The sequence below is a fragment of the Sander lucioperca genome, chromosome 2, assembly GCF_008315115.2.
Source record: "Sander lucioperca isolate FBNREF2018 chromosome 2, SLUC_FBN_1.2, whole genome shotgun sequence".
Classification (NCBI taxonomy): domain Eukaryota; kingdom Metazoa; phylum Chordata; class Actinopteri; order Perciformes; family Percidae; genus Sander; species Sander lucioperca.
In genome coordinates, this window is record NC_050174.1 from 26,614,163 (window position 1) to 26,635,074 (window position 20,912).

General features: G+C 40.7%; 1 protein-coding gene and 1 long non-coding RNA gene across 3 annotated transcripts in view; one reads left to right on the forward strand and one right to left on the reverse strand.

Moving 5' to 3' along the window:
* Window positions 1-20,912, forward strand: part of pnpla7b (patatin-like phospholipase domain containing 7b) — a 42,587-nt gene that overhangs the window by 19,152 nt on the left and 2,523 nt on the right. For both annotated transcript variants that reach the window (XM_031300496.2, XM_031300497.2), the window contains exons 19-32: window positions 1,594-1,717; window positions 2,752-2,941; window positions 3,582-3,731; window positions 4,465-4,528; window positions 4,808-4,976; window positions 5,683-5,865; window positions 5,957-6,075; window positions 11,359-11,515; window positions 12,470-12,586; window positions 14,319-14,388; window positions 15,448-15,564; window positions 16,328-16,476; window positions 17,218-17,370; window positions 17,471-17,587. In XM_031300496.2, the coding sequence (XP_031156356.1) occupies window positions 1,594-1,717; window positions 2,752-2,941; window positions 3,582-3,731; window positions 4,465-4,528; window positions 4,808-4,976; window positions 5,683-5,865; window positions 5,957-6,075; window positions 11,359-11,515; window positions 12,470-12,586; window positions 14,319-14,388; window positions 15,448-15,564; window positions 16,328-16,476; window positions 17,218-17,370; window positions 17,471-17,587 (1,879 nt within the window). The remainder of the gene's footprint in view (window positions 1-1,593; window positions 1,718-2,751; window positions 2,942-3,581; window positions 3,732-4,464; window positions 4,529-4,807; window positions 4,977-5,682; window positions 5,866-5,956; window positions 6,076-11,358; window positions 11,516-12,469; window positions 12,587-14,318; window positions 14,389-15,447; window positions 15,565-16,327; window positions 16,477-17,217; window positions 17,371-17,470; window positions 17,588-20,912) is intronic.
* LOC116050450 lies at window positions 53-14,532 on the reverse strand. The gene is made up of 3 exons (XR_004105095.1): window positions 14,523-14,532; window positions 5,858-5,868; window positions 53-165 (listed from the first exon to the last, which is right to left on the reverse strand). It is a non-coding gene; the product is annotated as an uncharacterized LOC116050450 (long non-coding RNA).

Consider the following 20,912-nt stretch of genomic DNA (forward strand, 5'->3'; position numbering starts at 1 on the left):
ATTATTTACCTGATGAAGGTCTAAGACTGAAATGTTGTATTTTTCTAAATAAATTATTGCTTGTGTAATGGCCAGTGTGCGGGACTTTCTCTAAGCTTTTGATCTGCTACTTTTGATCATATCCTACGCACCTGCCCGACAAAAGAGGTGTGTAAAAAAGCTTTCCTACGTTGTCATTATCTTACAATTAATACAGCAAAGTGTTGTATTCCTTTCCCAGCGGTGCCAAAAAAGAAACTATATTGCACACATCCATATATAAAATAAAAACAACAACATTCATTCAACAGCCAACATTCATCATGAACCAAGGGCAAGTAGTTGGTGATAATAATAAATACAATAACTTTCAGGTATAGGCACTTTAATGGCGCTGAGCAAACAGGGACGAGGAACTGGATATACTCTCATCTCCTTCATCTAAAATGTTTGATGCTTTCATATGTCAACACTTTGACTAACATTAGGTTAGAGAGCTAATTTACCTGTTGGGTAGTTTTTTCGACCGGATGTCCATCACCTTCCTCTTTCTTTGTGTTGCCGTTCTAACCTCTGGTGGATTTGTGAGGACTATGGTTAATTGCTCCTCAGATCTCTGCAGGGTAAATCCAGACAGCTAGCTAGACTATCTGCCTCCACAGCGCTGTGGAGGAGGGTCTGGCTAGTCCACACAGCATTCCTGGATAGGAGAAAAACGTGCTCTGGTTTATTGGCATTTCTTTAAACCAATCACAATTGTCTTGGGCTGCACTATGTGCCAGACACAATGACGGTGCCTCTGCTAAATAGCCTCGGGAAGGAACTTGTTTTGGTGGAACATGTGTACGTTCAAAAGTAGTTTTAGTCGTGTAACAGAAAACTCAGATTGGACAGATAGTCTAGCTAGCTGTCTGGATTTACCCTGCAGAGATCTGAGGAGCAGTTAACCATAGTCCTCACAAATCCACCAGAGGTTAGAACGCCAACACAAAGAAAGAGGAAGGTAACGGATTACGTATTGACTACCTGTTGTGCCACAGACTAAAGAAAATGACAGCACCCAAACTAGCAGTCAGTCCCCGGCGGTGAGATGGTGCTGTTCCTAACGCTAGATTTAGTTTATCAACAAACAAAAAAAAAGAAAGAAAGAAAATAAGCACAGAAGAGACCACAGATAGTTTGGACCTCTGTGTTTAGCTTTATATCTTTAAACGTTACAGTTACGGCTGAAAAGGACAACAGAAATAAACAAGTTTGCTGATTTCACATATCTCCGCTGTTAAATCAGCGGCCGTTTGTCTTCCCGGAAGTGACTTTTGTGTTAGCGCGACGTCACGCTGATTCTGTCAATACATTGATGTCCAATGTTCTTGTGTTTTGGAGACAGTAGAACAACGAATAAAAGGACGCAACCAAGAAAACAGGACATGAAGAAGTCTATCATGTCGTCTGTTACAGTCATGCAGGGAAAGTGACAGCAACAGAGAAAACTTTAATAATTGTACAAATTAAAAATATAAATCCATATAAATATGAGAAATAAAAATAAAGTATAACTAAGTGGATTAAATGATACTAGTATGTTTGTGTGGTTTGTTTTCTGATTGTTTTCAGACAGGGAGACAAGTCGGATAGCACCTTCATCGTCCTCAGTGGCCGACTGCGCTCTGTCGTCGCACAGGATGATGGGAAGAAGGAGCTGGCTGGAGAGTATGGCCGCGGGGATCTAATCGGCGTGGTGAGTAGGGATGGGGATCGTTCATTTTTTATTGATATTTATACCATGTTCGAGACTGCTTAACGATCCGAGTGTTCATCGATACCATAATCAATACTTATTTTCTATTATTTGGTGGAAAGACGAGACGACAAATTCTTAATCTTAACAGAACTATTATTGCTTTTATTGCAACGACTGTGAGTCTGTGACTGTTTGATTTCTTCTGTCTCTGAGCTGATGAAGCAGTGTTCTCAGTAACAGTCTGAATGTTTTGAATGATTTGCGTTGGGGGAGGGGCTAGTCTTTACCTATGGTCTTTACGCACACACTGACACTGTGCTCGTAAATCCTTTTTCCCGTTTGCCCGCGTACAGTATCTATTTTTAGACATAACGTTAAAAACTTCCTTTAAACAGGCAGAAACCTCCGACAGACTCTGGCTGGGCGGCCATCTGCCGCTGCCGGTTGGGACACAGAGACACTGATACAGATATACAGATATGGAGAAATATGATTTATAATAATTATAGCAGTTGGTATTAGGGATGGTCCGATACCATTTTTCCTTCCCAATACCAATTCCGATACCTGAACTTGCGTATTGGCCGATACCGAGTACCATTCAGATACCAATGTCTTAAATAATACATGTATTTTTATTATGTTTAAACAGCTGTATACTACTATCCCTGTATGGATGTGATATGATTTCTATCATTGTTGTTCGGCCTGGCTCATGTTAAACTCATTGTGAAACATGAACATATACAGAGTATAAATATCAAAGAACTTTCTTTTATTATCCAGTTTGAAAGTCATCAGTACAGAAAAAGAACGTAAAAAACTACTTTAAGAAAGATTTTCTTCTAGGCTAAATTACGTGGTATCGGATCGCTGCATAAATTTGAGTATTCGCCGATAGCGAAACCGCATTTTAGGCGGTATCTAAGGCTTTTCCGATACTGGTGTCGGTATTGGAACAACTCTAGTTGGTATGATGAACAGTGATTAGAACTTCAGATTTCAGTACACCTGATTTGTGGCTTGTCCAGGTCGAGGCGCTGACCCACATGAATCGAGCCACCACTGTCCACGCTGTCAGAGACTCTGAGCTCGCCAAGCTACCTGAAGGGGCTCTGAACTCCATCAAGAGGAGGTATCCTCAGGTTGTCACCCGGCTGATTCATCTGCTGGGACAGAAGATCCTGGGCAACATGCAGCAGGTCAATGGGCCTCTGGCTGGTAACTACTCACTGTGGAAGAAAAGGTTTCTCTCAGGTCCAATTCAGTGGCTGATTCAGAAGAGTTTTATTCACTGCCTAGTGGAGACAGAAGTTCTCAAGAAGCTGTAGGATTCTCTCTGACCAGAATGAGTTTTTAGCCAGGGTTTTATACAAGGTTACAGAAAACAACAGAATAAACAAACGCTGAGAAGACATTCAATTCACAAGTCTGTCTGAGGAGATTTGCATAGACTCAAAACTGTCTGCTTCCACTAATCAAATATGCTTTGATTAGTTAAGGTCTGAATTTCTGTTGGAGCCAACCTGGGCTCTAAACAGTAAAATATTTAGTTTTAACACAGGCAGACAGAAGGCAGACAGAGGTAATGCTTTTCTTCTACAACACCCTTTTTGTCAGTGTGTGTCAGGATGGGACTGAATGAACAAACGTATGTACTCAGAGTAAAAATTGGAGCATTATCAGATCGGAGATCAATTTGGCTTTTAATATCAAATGAGATACAAATCCTGATATATGCAAGATAGGGCATAAAAGAGCTTATACATACAGTAAAAATGTATTTTGTATTGCATACATTTAAAAAGCATTATTTTCTGTTTAAAATATGTAATGAGAAAAGAACTCCTCTGTCCCACAGCTCGTAGTCTGGCTCTCCAGACCCCCACCAGCAAGTGGGATGCTGGGAATCCAGCCTCCAACCTGTCCACTGTGTCCATCCTGCCTGTGTCTGAGGACGTCCCCCTCACTGCCTTCACTCTGGAGCTGCAGCATGCACTCACTGGCATCGGTACACACACACAGACACACACGAACACACACAGACATACACACACACACACACACACACACACACACACACACACACACACACACACACACACGCATGCATGCATGCGCACACACACGCCTTACCAAATAAATACCACCCTAATGAAGGCAAGGCAGCCTAAGATATTTGGGGATATTAAGCATGGTATAGTCAGAGTAGTTTTGTGACATGTTTAATTTAGATAAACAAATATTATTTTCAATGGACTGGAACTCACATGCACTGCACTTTGCTTTGTTTCTTCTCTAAAAGTTAGAAACTATTTCTTTTGTGGCCACGCAGCCCTTTCCTGCATATTGCATGTTTATTGGTTGTCTTTAGAATGTTATACTGCTGTTGCTGTACACCAAACATCTGAAAATAACTTTGATATTATAACTTGTGCTGTGTGTAGTACTGTTTGAAAGAACCCCTATCAAAATATATTAAAGAAAGAAAGTCTGTGCCCATTCCAAGTCCAAGGCATTACCAAACTAGTGCAAAGATAAAGATTAAATACAAAAGTACTGGCCTACTAACTGACTAACTGAATGACAAAGGGGACATTTGCAAACACATACCTATCCAATTTTAGGGGTTATGTTATCTACTTTAGAATCTGCACCATGATACATTATACTACACTTTCATTCACAACAATGTTATAGGTACTATTTTTAAAACGTGTTTAATATGTTTGTGTTTTCTGAAGGCCCCACTCTACTCCTGAACAGTGACTCCATCAAACAGTGCCTAGGCTCTGCTGCTCTGGACAGGTACACATTTGTTAGTAGTTAATATATAAGTAATGCGTTCAGGTTTTTTGAAGTCCTACTGTATAAGACATTGCTGGTTATTATGTTGGGTTCTTTCTGAAAACAAGACATTGATTAAGACAGATGTCAATATTCACATTAACATCAGTTACTTAATTTGGAGAGTTTTATACTTCATGAGGAACAGACATGATTTGTTTAACAGGTGGTATTTAATTTACAGTGAACAGGTTATATGTTGCAAACTGGCTTATATTTGTCCCCTTTTTTTTTTTTAAGTGTCCATGAGTACCGTCTGTCCAGTTGGCTCGGGCAGCAGGAAGACATCCATCGCATCGTCCTCTACCAGTCTGACTCTAGCCTCACGCCTTGGACCCAGCGCTGCATCCGCCAGGCTGACTGCATCATCATTGTGGGACTGGGGGAGCAGGAGCCCACTGTGGGAGAGGTCAGGATATTTTAATGTTTTAAAAAAGGATCTTACTCTTTAACAGAAAGGTCGACCTCCTTAGAAATCCTTTCCATAATGTTGTCAGACACTTAGAATAATAATCTGAGTCTGTCAGCGGCAAAACGAGCACTTTTGTGAAGGTAAATACAAGCTGGACAATTGTCCTATTAACTTACATTGTAGCTTGTTTCTCCGCTGCCGACTGCAGTGATCTCACTTAATACTGGACCAATGTCATGATTGTTGTTCCCATCAGTCACTCAGACACAAAAAGATTTGTTGAGATGTACGCGATTCCTAAAAAAACATCCCGAAACGTGTGATGATGATTTGAGTATGCAGAAAGTTTTGAACAGGAGAAGAATTATTTCCTTTACATAAATAAAGACATTTACACCATAAATTATTGCTTACAAATTTACCAGAATGCAGGAAATTACGTGTTTGACGCCCATATTTTTAATTAGAATTTTATTGGGGATATTATGTGCCACCCCCTAATGTTGAAATAAACCCTATGCCCTTGCTTTACTGTAATACAGCCTTTAACACCAGGAAAAGACAACACTTGTGTCATATCATGATATTACGATATCCAAAATTTAAGATGATATCTAGCCTCATATATCGATATGTTGAAATAATATTGATATATTGCCCAGCCCTAGGAGCAACTAACTGCTTCTTCTTCCTCCACCTGTAGTTGGAGCGAATGCTGGAGGGCAGTGCAGTCCGTGCTCAGAAGCAGCTGGTGCTGCTGCACAGGGAGGACGGCCCGCCGCCCAAGGGGACGGCCGAGTGGCTCAACATGCGGAGCTGGATCTCCAGACACCATCACCTGTCCTGCCCCCGCAGAGTGTTCTCCCGGAGGAGTTTACCTAAACTGGTACTAACCACCGACCAACGCAGTCTTTAATGGGCAGTTCTGGCCCAGTCGGCAAGTGCTTCATTTCTGTGTGTATGTTTTTGGTTTTCAGAGAGAGTTGTACCAGCGTGTGTTTGAAAAGAGTGCAGATCGCCATTCCGACTTCTCTCGTCTGGCCAGGATCCTGACAGGAAACAGCATCGCCCTTGTGCTTGGTGGAGGGGGTGCCAGGTACTGCAGCTTTATATTTAGTTCTTTTTAGTTTTTTTATTGTTTTACACATATACAAATAATACAGCTTAATATATACATAATCAATAAAGGATGTGATTGAGAGATGCAAAAAAAAAAACTTAAGGGACTTAATCTGGGCACTCTCCAATTCATAATCCAATTAAAATAGAAAGATAAACTAAAATTCTGAAAAGAAAAGAAAAGACAGAAAAAAGAGCCAAAAACTAAAATAACATACAATATCAAATCAACAAGTACTCAACAAGAGTACAAATCTAAAGTAAATTATATTAGGACTTACATTGTTTACGAAGCCATACCATATAAAAAACACATTCAATACACCAGCATTATAAAACTTTTGGTACCTCTACATATTAGCTAAATTTTTCCCAATAAACTGAGGAGACTGAAATCTTGTAATGTGACATCAGTTTCTGCACACAGAAAGCAGTTGTTTACCAGCCTGGCCTATGTGATTCTTCGTAGCGTCAAAGTAAGGAGAGCATAAAGAGAGCTAATGCTGGGGATTCTAGCTTTCTGTGGCGGAGAAGGCACGATCTGCAGATTGTGTTTTACTTTTTTTGTTTCTAATCATTACTTCTTTTAGAAAATACAAATTAGTTGTGTCTTGATAACATTTACACTTTTTGCCATTAGCTGTAGCCAATGTTTGGTCAAATTTGATGTCCACAAGAAAAGCACTTAACCACCACAAAAGAGTATACATGATTATAACATAGTATATCATTGTTTGAGAGATTGTGGTGCTTACAGACAAACATAGCTATGTCATTACGATTGCAACTATCGATTTTGTAAATTAATACGTAGTGAAAAGTGGGAGAAAACATATGTTATGAAACAATCTGATCCCGATTGTTTTTGTGGTTCGTATCCTCATCTCATCTACTCTGGTCTCATCTACTGGCTGGACTTCTGTGAGTTGTGTCTGAAAGCAGTTATGAGCGCTCAGAGAACACAGTGACACAAGGCAGGGTTCAGTTCACAATGTTCTAAAGGTTTAGTGAGACAAACAAGGATATATACAATACATTTTCTTACAGTCGCTCCATTCACTTTGATGACGTGAGAGTAGATAGATAAGAAAGGGGCCCAGAGGGAAGGAGGATTGGTTCAAGGTAGGTTCACGCAGATAAACAGAGTAACAGTGTAACAATTTATGATACCAATTAGTCTTTGTTCAGACTTTTCACAGAATGGAATCTAACAACAGCACAATAACTGCTCAAATATGTCTTATGGAATTTATTAAACTTGCATGTACTGTGTATTAGCAACTCAGTGCAGTGCGCAGTGATTTTAAATCGTATGTGCATTACATGTAAGGACTCCATCATTACAAGTGCAATTACATTTAAGCATTAGAATAATAGTATTAACTATTCTATCTATTCTACTATCTATTCTGACTGTTTCTGTTCTGATTGATCTGTTTCTGTCTCTCACTGCTCTGCCTTGTCCTGGAGCTTTGACAAGGTAGGGACTGTATTCCTCTCAGCTATGACCTGAGACACCTGGTAGACATATGACTACAGCAGGTAAAATGCTAATGATTGTTACTGCACTCAGATTTACTGCTGGTCTACATTATTTGAATGAGTGTGTTTTGTAAGTGCCACCTATCTATTCAATTCAATTTAATTTCAATGTTATTTAGTGTCAAATCACAACAGGAGTTATCTCAGGACACTTTACAGATAGAGTAGGTCTAGACCACACTCTATAATTAACACAGACCCAACAATTTCCCACGAGCAAGCATTTGGTGCGACAGTGGCGAGGAAAAACTTCCTTTTAACAGGCAGAACTATCAGACAGCCCCTGACTCTTGGTGGGCGGCCATCTGCCGCTGCCGGTTGGGACAAGTCATTTAACAGCTGAAATACTTTTGTGATATTTTCTTACTGGAGGAATTTTACATTACATTTATTTAGCTGTGGCTTTTATCCAAAGGGACGTAGTGCACCATGTAGGTAGAACCCAAAAATTGCAAGAAGTTCAAAGGAAGGGAAGGCAGTCAGGGGCAATAAAAGTAAGACGTTTAGAGGGGATAGGATGTGGTTTGGTGGTGGGAGGTGACCAAGGTTATGAAGGAAGTAAGTGGTAGCTATAGAACAATTTGTGTCAGCAGTTGGGTGGGGAAATGAGGAGCGTATGTGACAGTATGTCATCTACCGTTTTTTACAAATAAGTTGCTCGGCAATAGATAGGAGGGAGGTAGGGGGGGGATCAAGGAGGGTAGAGAATAGTTTTTTGGGGGTTGGAGAAGGAAGATTGAATTTTAGATTGAAAGAAAGAGCATTTAGCTGCCGATAAGGATGCAGAGAAAGAGGAGAGAAGAGATTGATTGGCAAGAAGGAGTAAGATATGAAGAAGTGGGCAGAGACTAAAGATGCATAGCAGAGAAAGGTAGTAAGAGTGATGTCAACTTTGACTGGATGGACTGAATGTTAAAGTCACAGAAAAGTACAAGCGGGGTGATGTTCAATAGGAGGATGTCTTATTCCTCAAAGAATACCCAGAGAGGACCTGGTGGGCAGTAGAGCACAACTCTGTTTAATTTCACCGGATGAGTAACAGACACAGCGTGAAATTTGAAAGGAGTGAAATGTGGAAGCAGGTAGACCGGTGGGTGTGGGTGTGTAGGCCAAGGAGAGGAATGCAGGGGTGGAGGTGTTCTCTGGTGTGATCTAAGTTTCAGTCAAAGCAAGAAAGTCTGGAGAGCCAGAGATGAACTAAGTCCTGCTGTAAGCTGACTGGCAGTTCCACAGGCTCCCTGTGACAAGGGGCACGTTCAATCTCAAAATGGTGTGCACCGTTTTGCTATGGTTCCTCTCGTTTGGTGGGTGTGTCTCTCGTTTATTGGCTGTGTCACAGGTGATACACAATCAGCAGAGACGTGTCTGTAAACTCGTGGTAATAAAAAGGCAAAGCACACACAACAGGGTATGTGTTTGGGTATGTTTAGAAATGATCTGTTGATAGTCATATTGACACCATAGCAGCAAGCGTTTCAATGTCTGTATCTGAAGAATATGTAACAGACGAAATATAAAGATATTTTTTTTAACTCAACACTTCTGTTTCTTTTCAAATAAAATTCCTTTAGCATGTCTGTGGACAGAAATTATGATTCAATTATTGATGAGTTCCAGAGATGGTCCGATACCATTTTTCCTTCCCGATACTGATTCCGATACCTGAACTTGCATCGGCCGATACCGAGTACCAATCCGATACCAGTGTGTTAAAAAATACATATATTTTTATTATGTTTAAACAGCTGTATACTACTATCCCTGTATGGATGTGATATGATTTCTACATATCTTTGTTGAATGGCTTGGCTCAGGTTAAACTTTTGTGAAACATGAACAAATCCAGAGAACAAATGCCATAAAACTTTCATTTATTATCCAGTTTGAAAGTCATCAGTACGGAAAAAGAAGGTAAACAAACTATAAAGAAGATTTTCTTCTGGGCTAAATTACGTGGTATCAGATCACTGCATAAACTCCAGAACTCGCCGATACCGATATCAGCATTTAAAGCTATAGTACGTAGTTTCTGTCTCCCCCAAGAGGAATTCTAAGTAATGGCAACAAAACTGTCGGCGCGTTCACATGATACAAGCCTTCTGTGACCGCTCACCACCCCCACCCCTCCTCCACACAGTTGCTAGTAGCCAAGGAGGACACAGAGGATTAAAAAAACATGATGGTCTCTTCAGAAGAGGTCATTATCTTCACTCGAGCTTCTGCACAGAAAAGTCACCTGACGCCACAATCTTCTGAACATAGTCACACTAAGAAATCCAGAGAGAGTTGTGTGGAGTCTTAATTAGCTTTGTAGTAACTCATTTGGCAACGGCTTGAATGTAACGGACATTTATTAATATCAAAAAGTTACGCACTAAAGCTTTAAGGCGGCATCAAAGACTTTTCCGATACTGGTATGGGAACATCTCTATTGATGACCATTATCAAAGGCAAACTCTATGTAGAGAGATAGGACTGGCAGGCAGCGCTGTCTGTGGACACCCCACTCATGCGAGCCGCTCAGCGAGTATAGGTACAGTAGGCGGTTTGGCCCGGGCACAAGGCACTGTGGCAATTTGCTCCCGACCTACAAACTATCAGCCTTGGCATCTCTGATTATTACCGAATAGCAAACCCTCTGCTAGTTCTCCCACAGGCCAAGGCTTGACTCTTTTTGTTAACATTCTCATGAGACAAGAACACTTCTCTCAGAGGCACCTTTACCTGGTCTTTCTACAAATTTTTCTACCTGACAAAAAGTTATACCTTCTTGCGATGGTGAACACTGGACAAACCTTCCTTGGTCATGCACATACCATGAACCCTTCTGTTCCATTCATGATACTCTGGCAAACAATCAAGCTATGGTTCACTTGATAAAGGTTACATGCTACAAGATTCAGAATGATCAAACATATTAGAAATCAAACATGATTACACGTGCAGTAAAGGTATTCAAGCTTTTGTCGGCCGTGGGTGCGGGCCCCACCGTGGGTGCAGGTCCTTAAAAATACATTAATAAAGGTATTCAAACATTATTATACATGTTGTATTTAAAGTAAAATGTATAACTTCCCTCTCAGTCTGAAGGTAATCACAAACAAAGTCAAACTCTGGAAAAAAACATGCAATTATCTCACTACTGACAATATGTTCCAGATCCTTAAAACATCAGACTGTAAATATTAGCGCTGGGACCATATGCTTTTGTCCCGATTCCATTCTTTCCTGATACATGGGGGCTGATTGGATTTGTATTGCGATTTTCATTTATTGCGATTCGATAGTATTGTGATTTTCTTTTCCTTCTTTAACAAAAACAAAAGTTGAATAATACACTTCTAGAGACAATATATCATGAGACATTTCTAAAAACTGTTTTCTAAGAAGAATAAACATGTCAGTCAGTCAGTCTGACATTTATTTCATTTGTAAAGAAGAACATAACATGGAGTTTCTGCATTTTCTGCTGTCGCTCTGTTTTGCTGGAAACGGATATGATGCAGTCAGCGTTCTAGTATAAAAAGAAAATATTTAGGTAAAACATTGGTAAAAAAAAAAAATCACGATACATATGATTTAGATTTTTTTCCCACCCCTAGTAAATATGAGACAGATGGACTTGTTAGAATAAACCTTTTTGATAGTAGTTGAACAAAATGTGACATCATACAGTGTGTCATGGGATGTTAATTGATGGAGGACTGTCTCTTTTCAGGGGTTGCTCTCAGGTGGGTATCCTGCGCGCCCTGAACGAGGCGGGGATCCCTGTCGACATGGTGGGTGGCACCTCCATCGGCTCCTTAATGGGAGCGCTGTACGCTGAGGAGAAGAGCAACAGTCACATGAGGGTCCGGGCTCGGGAGTGGGCCATGGTGTGTTGACATTGTACTGAAGATAGGAAAGTACTTACCAGTGTTGTAGTATTCGAGACCGGTCTTGGTCTCAAGACCACTTTCTGAAGGTCTCGTCTCGGAATCGATCGTGGTTCGTCTCAATCACATTTTTACTCGGTCTAAAGGATAAAGGATTTGGGATTTTATTTCAAGACCGGTCAAGACCACAACTGCAGGGATATCGCTAAATTGCGTGTGAATTACTGTAGTTGGATGTAAAACTTCCTGCTTCAAATGCAACCAATAAGTTGACTAATTTCTAATTTGAAATTGGTTACTGTTAATCACATCTCCCAGACCCTTTAACACGCTCTCCCAAGAAAGTGAATGCGGGAATACAGGAGAAAGAGATCTGGCCGTCTGGCCCTGGTCTGGTCTTGGTCTTGACTTGGTCTCAACCCCTCAAAGTCTTGGTCTTGACTCGGTCTCGATACACTCTGGTCTTGGTGTTGACTTGGACTCGGTTTAGGTGGTCTCGACTACAACACTGCTACTTACAAAAACTTTGTAAATGACGAATGTCACAAGTTACTTCCATCAGGCAGACGATACAAAGTTCCACTGGCCTGAAAAAACATTTATCAAAAAATGTCATCCCCTCTGCATTAACTACACTGTACATTACACTGTAAAACTGCTGTTTTGTATTTTTTCAAATGTGGTTGTTTGTTTTAAATATATGTTTTTTAGTGAGCCTTGTCAAAGGAGAATTTCTGTCACTGCTTGGGACAGACAATTAAGCTATCTCTATCTATCTACATATATATATATATATATATATATATATATATATATATAATAGTTTTCTCTTCTTGAAGCTAGTTTTCCTTATGTAATTTGTATTTCTAAGAGATCATTTTTGGGAAAAGCTAAGTTAGTTTCCTGTCACTACATACTACTTCACTTCCCTTCTTCCCTTCTTTTCTTTCTCAGGGTATGACCTCTTTCTTTAAGAAGATCTTGGATCTGACCTACCCTGTTACCTCCATGTTTTCTGGAGCGTCCTTTAACTCCAGCATTAGCTCCGTCTTCAAGGGCAAACAGATAGAGGTAAGTTCTCCAAAAAGACAAAGAATAAAAGCTCTGCAGTGTGGCAGACGGGTTTATTAGACTTTTAGTGAACATTGGTATTATAATATAAATCACTTAAAGCTATAGTGAGCGCACGTCGGTTGTTTTGGGTCTCTATGGTCATTTAGTGTCTCTTTGTAGTCGGTTTGTCTCCCTTTGTGGTAGTTTTAAGTCTCTTTTTACATTATTTCAGACCGTTATTATCAATATATATGTGTCTAAAATGTTAAAAGCTACAGCACAAAATAAATAACACTCAAAAAGCTTAAAGCTTTAGTGCGTAACTTTTTGATATTAATAAACGTCTGTAACATTCAAGCCATTGCCAAATGAGTTGCTACAAAGCTAATTAAGACTCCACACAACTCTCTCTGGATTTCTCAGTGTGACTATGTTCAGAAGATTGTGGCGTCAGGTGACTTTCCCGCGCAGAAACTCGAGTGAAGATAATGACCTCTTCTGAAGAGTCCATCATGTTTTTTTAATCCTCCGTGTCCTCCTTGGCTACTAGCAACTGCGTGGAGGAGGGGTGGGGGTTATTGAAGGCTTGTATCATGTGGACGTGCCGACAGTTTTAGGTGTGGCCCAAAGTGGCTCGGGTGCTGCACCTGGCTATGTTTACAAAATGGTGTCATCCGGCGACTTTCGCGCGCAGAAGCTTGAGTGATGCGTTTCACGTAACTGCTGAGAAGGACAACAGCAGCATTCAGCTTTCGAGACAAAGAGGACATAAATACTACAAGATAATTACCTCTTCTGAAGAGTCCATCATGTTTTTTTTTAATCCTCTGGTCCTTGATTTGAAGGGATAAACGCTGCGTGGAGGAGGGGAGGGGCGGTGCACGATCACCAAAGGCTTGTATCATGTGGATGCGCCGACAGTGTTGTCATTACTTAGAATTCCTCATGGGGGAGACAAACTACGCACTATAGCTTTAACCCTCTTAGGACAAAAGACGCATCGGCGAGTCCAAGCGATGTTGACATCTCCTACTCAAAAAGCAATATTACAAAATTTCATTTTAGACATTTATTTACTATTTTATTTATATATTACGCTACTTGTGTGAACCCAAGACGTTTGTAAACTAATTTCAAGCTCCAAAACAGTTTCAGTTTCAGTTTTCAGTTTTCACAAGAGATAAGAGAAATTTCAAAAAGCAAACATCAGCTTTTCAGCTTTAGGGCCAAATTATCTATTCACACATTGCTCTGGAACACATTTGGACCTCACTATACAAAAAGCTGAGTTTGCTCTGAACATTTTGATATGAAACACATGGGGGTTTGGTTATATGCCAATATCCTTATAATGTGAATTTCAAAAGAAATGTAAAAATGCCCTTAGACCTCAGAGGGTTAACAAGGGAAGTGTGACCTGCTTTTTGTCGGCTCTGCTGTGCGTGTTTATCAGAGTGTATTTAATCTAACATTATGCAGCATCATTTGAATTTGGTTGCCACAGCTGAAAGTGCAGTAAATCTGTTCCCCTTTATTTCACATCTGAAGTGAGCATTTTAATGTGAGGAATATTTCATTTTTAGCACATGGGTTAAAACAATAATAACTGGCATCAAATACAGATAGTACATTTGTTACAAAGCAAAAGTAAGCCTTTTTAGTGTACCTTTTTAATAATAATGGTCTATAATAATGGCATACTTAACTGCAGGTGTTATTTTGTCTGCTTTTACCACCTTTCCTTTGCTAGGACCTGTGGCTGCCGTACTTCAACATTACAACAGATATCACAGCTTCCTCCATGAGAGTTCACACTGACGGTCTGTGCAACTTTGGACTCTTTTTTTATTTCTTCTTTTTTATTTAAATTTTAAGATAGCAAAATATGAATTAATTTACATTTTTAAATTAATATAAAAAACATTTTTTTTTACAAAAGAAATAGTCTTTTTACTGAAAATGAATGAAGCAAATGGTTACCTGGAGAGTGGAGAAACGTGGAGCAAAGCAAATGTGTACGTAATGTAATCTTAATTAACCAAAACGTGAAATAACTTCTTAAATGTGCACTATGAGTTCTTGCATGGTCACTTCTGTTGACGTTCCAAGTAAATTACAAACAAAACACAGCAAGCTCGCCCCTCCCCCCATGTTTCCGTAACTGTCATGACTAACTGACTAACTGTCGCTAAACCCCACCGCCTCCCCCAACCATCTTGTTGTTGGTGATTGGCTGGAGTGGTTTGTTGTATTTTGGTGCCTATCCTGTGCCTCTAGTGTTTGTTTGACGTTTACGCTAGGCGTAAGCTAGCGGATGAAGGAGAGATGCCTACGATTTGAGACAAAAATGAAATTGCGCTGAAACCATGCAGGAACTCATAGTGCACCTTTTAAATAAAAAATCTGTGGTCCCTTCATGTAAAGCAGGGTCAACCAATGGCACACTAGCAGCAAGTGTCCAAGAGAGATTTTTGGAAATGTTCTAATCTGCATGCCAAATAACCTCTTTTCACAGCCATTGGCAGTAGCAGCCTGTTATTGACTGTAGTTTGATTGACTTTTTCCCATCCGCATTCCGCGAAGACCTGCCCTACTCTGCCTCTGATTGGCTAGTACTCGTTGCTTTTCTTCACAGAATGCGGCGCGAAGGAAAAAAAAAACCTTGCCTGAGCGGGCTTGATCGATCATAGCAGCCTTAATTCTGCTGATATGGCACACTGATTAACAAGAACATTTTCAAAAGGCACTTCATATTAAAAGGTTGCCAACCCCTGATGTAAAGCAAGTTCTAATACTGCTTAAAGTGAGCTTTTCCACTGCTCTGTCCTACCTTTTTATTTTGTCATCCTGGTAACAGTACACTGGTCTCTCCTCTTCAGGTTCGCTGTGGCGGTATGTCCGGGCTAGTATGTCACTGTCTGGTTACCTGCCACCTCTCTGTGATCCCAAAGATGGACACTTACTCATGGACGGAGGCTACATCAACAACCTGCCTGGTGAGAGACACTAAGAGAAGGGGAAGGGACTTTACTGCTTATGCTTTGAGTGAGAGTATATTCCCTAGTCTCGCATAGCCAGACCTTTCTCCACAGCGCTGCTAAGGAAGGTCTGGCTAGTCCACACAGCATTCTGGGATGGGAGTCAAATGTGCTCTGGTTTATTGGCATTTTGATAAACTAATCACAATCGTCTTGGGTGGAGCTAAGTGCCAGACGGAGCCACGGTGCCTCTGCAGAATAGCCTCAGGAAGGAACTTCTTTTGGTGGAACGTGTACGTTCAAAGGTTGTTTTAGTCGTGCAACAGAAAACTCAGATTGGACAGATAGTCTAGCTAGCTGTCTGGATTAGAACGCCAACACAAAGAAAGCCCAAGGTGACGGACATCCGGCCGAAAATGAGGGACATCTGGCGGAATTTCCAACGGTATTCCTCCTAACATTAAATACTCATAACTAAATAAGCATTATCAACAACAACAACATCCTTAGTTAATACTTTTCAAGAGTTTAACAGTAAAAACTAAGCTAAAGTGCATTAGGACTGTGCAGGTGTTGGGCGATCGATTTGATTGACTGCCAACATGAGCAAACAAAAAAACCCAAAACATAAATCTTTCATGTGAAAATACCAAAGTAACTTTGGCACATCATTTTGTGATCATGTAAGACCTCATCGCTCACAATAAGAAGCTGACTGAGAAAATAGGTTATCAGGGCTTTTAAGACCTAGAATACATGTTTCTCTTATTTTGGTGTCTAGCCGATGTGGCTCGCTCTATGGGGGCCAAGGTTGTGATTGCAATAGATGTTGGAAGTCGGGACGAAACCAACCTAACCAACTACGGGGACTCGCTGAACGGCTGGTGGCTGCTGTGGAAACGCTTCAACCCTCTGGCTGAGAAAGTCAAGGTACACTTTCATGTCAAATGACCAGTGGTGAAAGAAGTATTCTGATTCTTTACTCAAGTAAAAGTACTAATACCACACTGTAAAAAAAAAACTCTGTTACAAGTAAAGGCCCTGCATTTAAAATGTAACTTAGGTAAAAGTCTGTAAGTATCATCAGGAGAATGTAGTTGTTGTATTAAAAGATTGTAGAAAGTGTAAAGGATCCAACCAGGTGTGTGTTTAATGGTCTAATCATCTCAGCTGGACTTGTAGGCCGTTATATTTTTGGCTAGTTTACTTTAGAATCAAACATCAGATTTTATAAACTACATGTGTTTTGTGTGCAGAAATCTTAATGTGTAAAGTAACTAGTAACTAAAGCTGTAACAGATGAATGTAGTGGAGTAAAAAGTACAATATTTCTCTCTGAAATGTAGCGTAGTAGAAGTAGAAAGTGGCATAAAAAGAGAAGACTCAAGTAAAGTACAATTACCTCAACATTTGGACTTGAGTACAGTACCTGAGTAAATGTACTTAGTTAAATTCCACCACTGCAAATGTCCTCTGTAGTTATTCTTGTGGCCATCTACTAAAAATAATGCAGAAATGTAAAGTGGTAAAAAAGTTAACGTCAAAGTCAAAGTTATCACCTGCTGAACTTATTATAGAGAAATCTAGAGTCTATATGAGAATAATAACATCTAGGGAATATCAGTACCGGCCTTCACAGCAATGTTAGACTCAACTAATGTTGCCTTCCAGGTCCTGAACATGGCCGAGATCCAAACCCGGCTTGCCTATGTCTGCTGTGTGCGGCAGCTGGAACTGGTCAAAGACAGTGATTACTGCGAGTACATCCGGCCGCCCATCGACCGCTACGGCACACTAGAGTTCGGCAAGTTTGACGAGATCGCTGTGAGTACCCCCCCCCCCCCCCCGTTCCTCAGTGCTAATATGCTTCTCTCTTCTATCTGATGGCTCTCGCTCGCTCTAACCCCCTTCACTGTGGCTGCAGGAGGTGGGATACCAGCACGGAAAGACATTGTTTGATGTGTGGCAGCGCAGTGGCGTGGTGGACAGCATGCTCAAGGACAGACATCAGGAGGAGTTCCACAAGACCAAAACTGGCCATGTGAGTGCAAACTACAGACACAACAGACACAGTTCAGTATACCTGGTTAGATGGCTGGGTCAGACTGATACTCTGACCTCCTTAAACATTGGCAGCATGGTGGCCTCACAGTAAGAAGGTTCTGGGTTTGAATCCAGGTCGTTCCGGGCCTTTCTGTGTGGAGTTTGTATGTTCTCCCCATGTTTGCGTGGGTTTCCTCCGGGTGCTCCTGTTTCCCCCACCATCAAAAAACATGTACTAGGTTCTCCAGTCAGTGCCCTTGATCAAGGCACTGGCTCAGACCTGGAGTTGGTGCCCGTGCGCTGTAAACCGCTCCCTTGAGGGATGGGTTAAATGCAGAGAATGAATTTCGCTACATGTATGTGTATGTTACAATAAAGTACCTTTACCTTAACATTACATTACATAAACGTGCGTAAGGGATTCGTGTCGCACTCCTGCATCACCCTGTCGGAGTTCAATTCCCAATAATGACCCATTGCTCTCCATATTACTACTTACTAAAGGAATCAATAATAGTTGTTGTTTTTTTTAAGATTATTATTTTTATTTTTTATTTTTGGGGGCATTTCCGCCTTTAAATCACCAGGACAGCATGAAAGGAGTGAGAGAGGGGGAAGACATGCAGGAAACCTGCCGCAGGCCTGAATATCAAACCCTGGGCTGCTGTGTCGAGGAATAAAAAAATATTGATTTTAAAAATAATGTTAATGGTTACCGAAAAGGAAGCTACTGTAAGGCCTCCACTGTTTCTACTGAACTCGCTTCAATAAAAACATATTATATTATATTTTATTGGTTATTTTATTGGTTAACATATATACAAATAATACAGATGAATATACACATAATCAATAAAAGATGTGATGGAAAGATGCAAAAAAAAAACTCAGAGGGGCTTAATCTGGGCACTCTCCAATGCATAATCCAATTAAAATAGAAAGATAAACTGAAATACTGAAAAAAAGAAAAGAAAGAGGAAAAAAAGGCCAAACTAAAATAACACCCAATATCGAATCAACAGAGTCTGAATGAAAAAAAGTAAAATAATATTAGGAGTTACATGGGTTGTTACATGGGACATTCCATAGGGATAACATTGCACAGACAAAAGAGTATTCCATATCCATATAACTGAACCTCTGTTATTTAAACCAAACTGAAGTTGAGCTGTTGGACAGATAGGAGGCCTGAGTTTGTAGTTATCCCGAGGGGCATGATTATGGGGTTGGTAAGAATAGAGTTCAATATAGAATGAAGGAAGTATCTTGTTCAGAGAGTTGTATAAAAAATAAAGCAGTCTGTAGTTGATTGACTGAAACAGTGAGGATGCCTGATCTTAAAAACAAGACTTGACTTATTGATTTCAAAATGGTCCTCCAGAGTCTGTGATCAGAACTGTGTCCGTAGCAGTGGTCTGCTATTCAGAAATTACAGACCATAGAGCGCCATAATTGACCAATCAGAATCAAGTATTCAAGGCCATGTAATAACACAAAGTATTGTGCAGTCACACCTCCTCTCAGGCTTTATTGGGACATTGCTACATTTTAAGATGCTTTACTGCCACCTAGAGTTTAGATTCTCGGCCCAAGCCCGAGTCCGACCCGAGCCCGACACTATCCTCGGGCCGGACCCTTGAGCAAGCATTTTTTTATCCATTACCTATTTAGCCTAATTGGGTGGGGAGAAAGCTATGCCATAATCAGAAATATTATAAATATGTATATATAAGCTATATAAAAGTAACAAATGTGTACAAAATTTAGGCTGCAGTTACAAAATGCAGCACTTCATGCGCGGAGTCTCCTCCTCTCGCACGGATCACACCGGGCCTGCTGGGCTGTATGAGGTATCTTAAGTGCATCATGGAGCTTGAAGATGTAAAGAAAAAAAGAAAAACAGGACGCCGACCAAGTGTGGAGGAAAGTCGGAGGTATGGAAGCAGTTTAAACAAGTCGTGGGCAGTGACAACAATATGTTGTTCATCATCAGATCCATTTGCGATCCGTTCCATTCTGAATAAACAAACAGCGCAGTTTACATGCTTCGTCCTTGTTGTATTATTCTAAACAGATTTCTGTAGTTCAAACAACTCTGAATTGTAGTTGAGAACGTCAGTTATAACGGCCCACGTATTAAAAAAGTGTCGGGTTTAAATCGGGCTCGGGCTCATAATTACAGTTAATGCGTCGGTCTCAGACGCAACGTGCTCGGGCTCGGGTAGATTCGGGCTTGATTTTTTGGGCCGATCTAAGCTCTACTGTCACCAACTATTGATATGCATTACCATCTCTGCAGCTGGCAGAGACATGCATCACGTCACCTGGGCTTGCATGCAGTGGTGGAATGTAACTAAGTACATTTACTCCAGTAGCCTAGAAATCTAGCCGCACCCTAGCGGCAGCAAAATTATTTTGCAGCCAGGGGGAACTAGGCACTCTCCGTTGACTTGGGAGCTGGTCAGGCCAATCACATTGTGTATAGAGTCGGTGGGTGGGCTTATGGCTGCTGCTGCTGGGAACAGCGGTCTTCTGGAAGACTTGGAGTTCAGCTTTTCTTTGAGAAAAGAACACAGAGTGGCACTGAAGTCATTCTTAAAGTGCCCATATTATGAAAAAATCACTTTTTCTGGGATTTGAGGTGTTATGTTGTGTCTCTGGTGCTTCCACACACATACAAACTTTGAAAAAAATCCATCCATGCTGTTTAGAGTGAGATACAGTTTCTGAATGTGTCCTGCCTTCAGTCTCTGGGTGAGCTGGTCAAAATCTGCACGGCTTGTGACATCACAAGCCGAAACGAGCAGGCTAACCGCAACCATTAGCTCGTAGCGTTAGCATGCTAACGCTAATGCTAACGTTAGCATGCTAACGCTAGCATGCTACCTCGTTCTCAGTAGCAAAGCACTGCTACAACACACACAAGTTCACCATAATCTACAAAAGAACTACTTCCATGTGCGCCCTCATTTAGAAGTCTCCCAGCTAATCCTGCCTTGTAACTGACTGAAGTTGTAGAAACAGCCTTTCTTTTACTGTCTATGGAGCTAGCTAGCTGACATGATCTACATCTGAGCTACTGGGCATGTGCGAGTGCAATCAAAGATAGTACAGAAGAAGAAGAAGAAAAGAGGTCTCACTCTGTAGCTAAAACAGAGACCAGCTGAAAAGAGGATCTGCAGCAGTGAGAGAGAGCGGCGCAGTACAACAAAAATATGGTGTTTTTAGAAAATTAAACCATGTAAACCTATTCTGGTACAACCTTAAAATACAATTATGAACCTGAAAATGAGCATAATATGGCTGCTTTAAAAAAGGAAGAT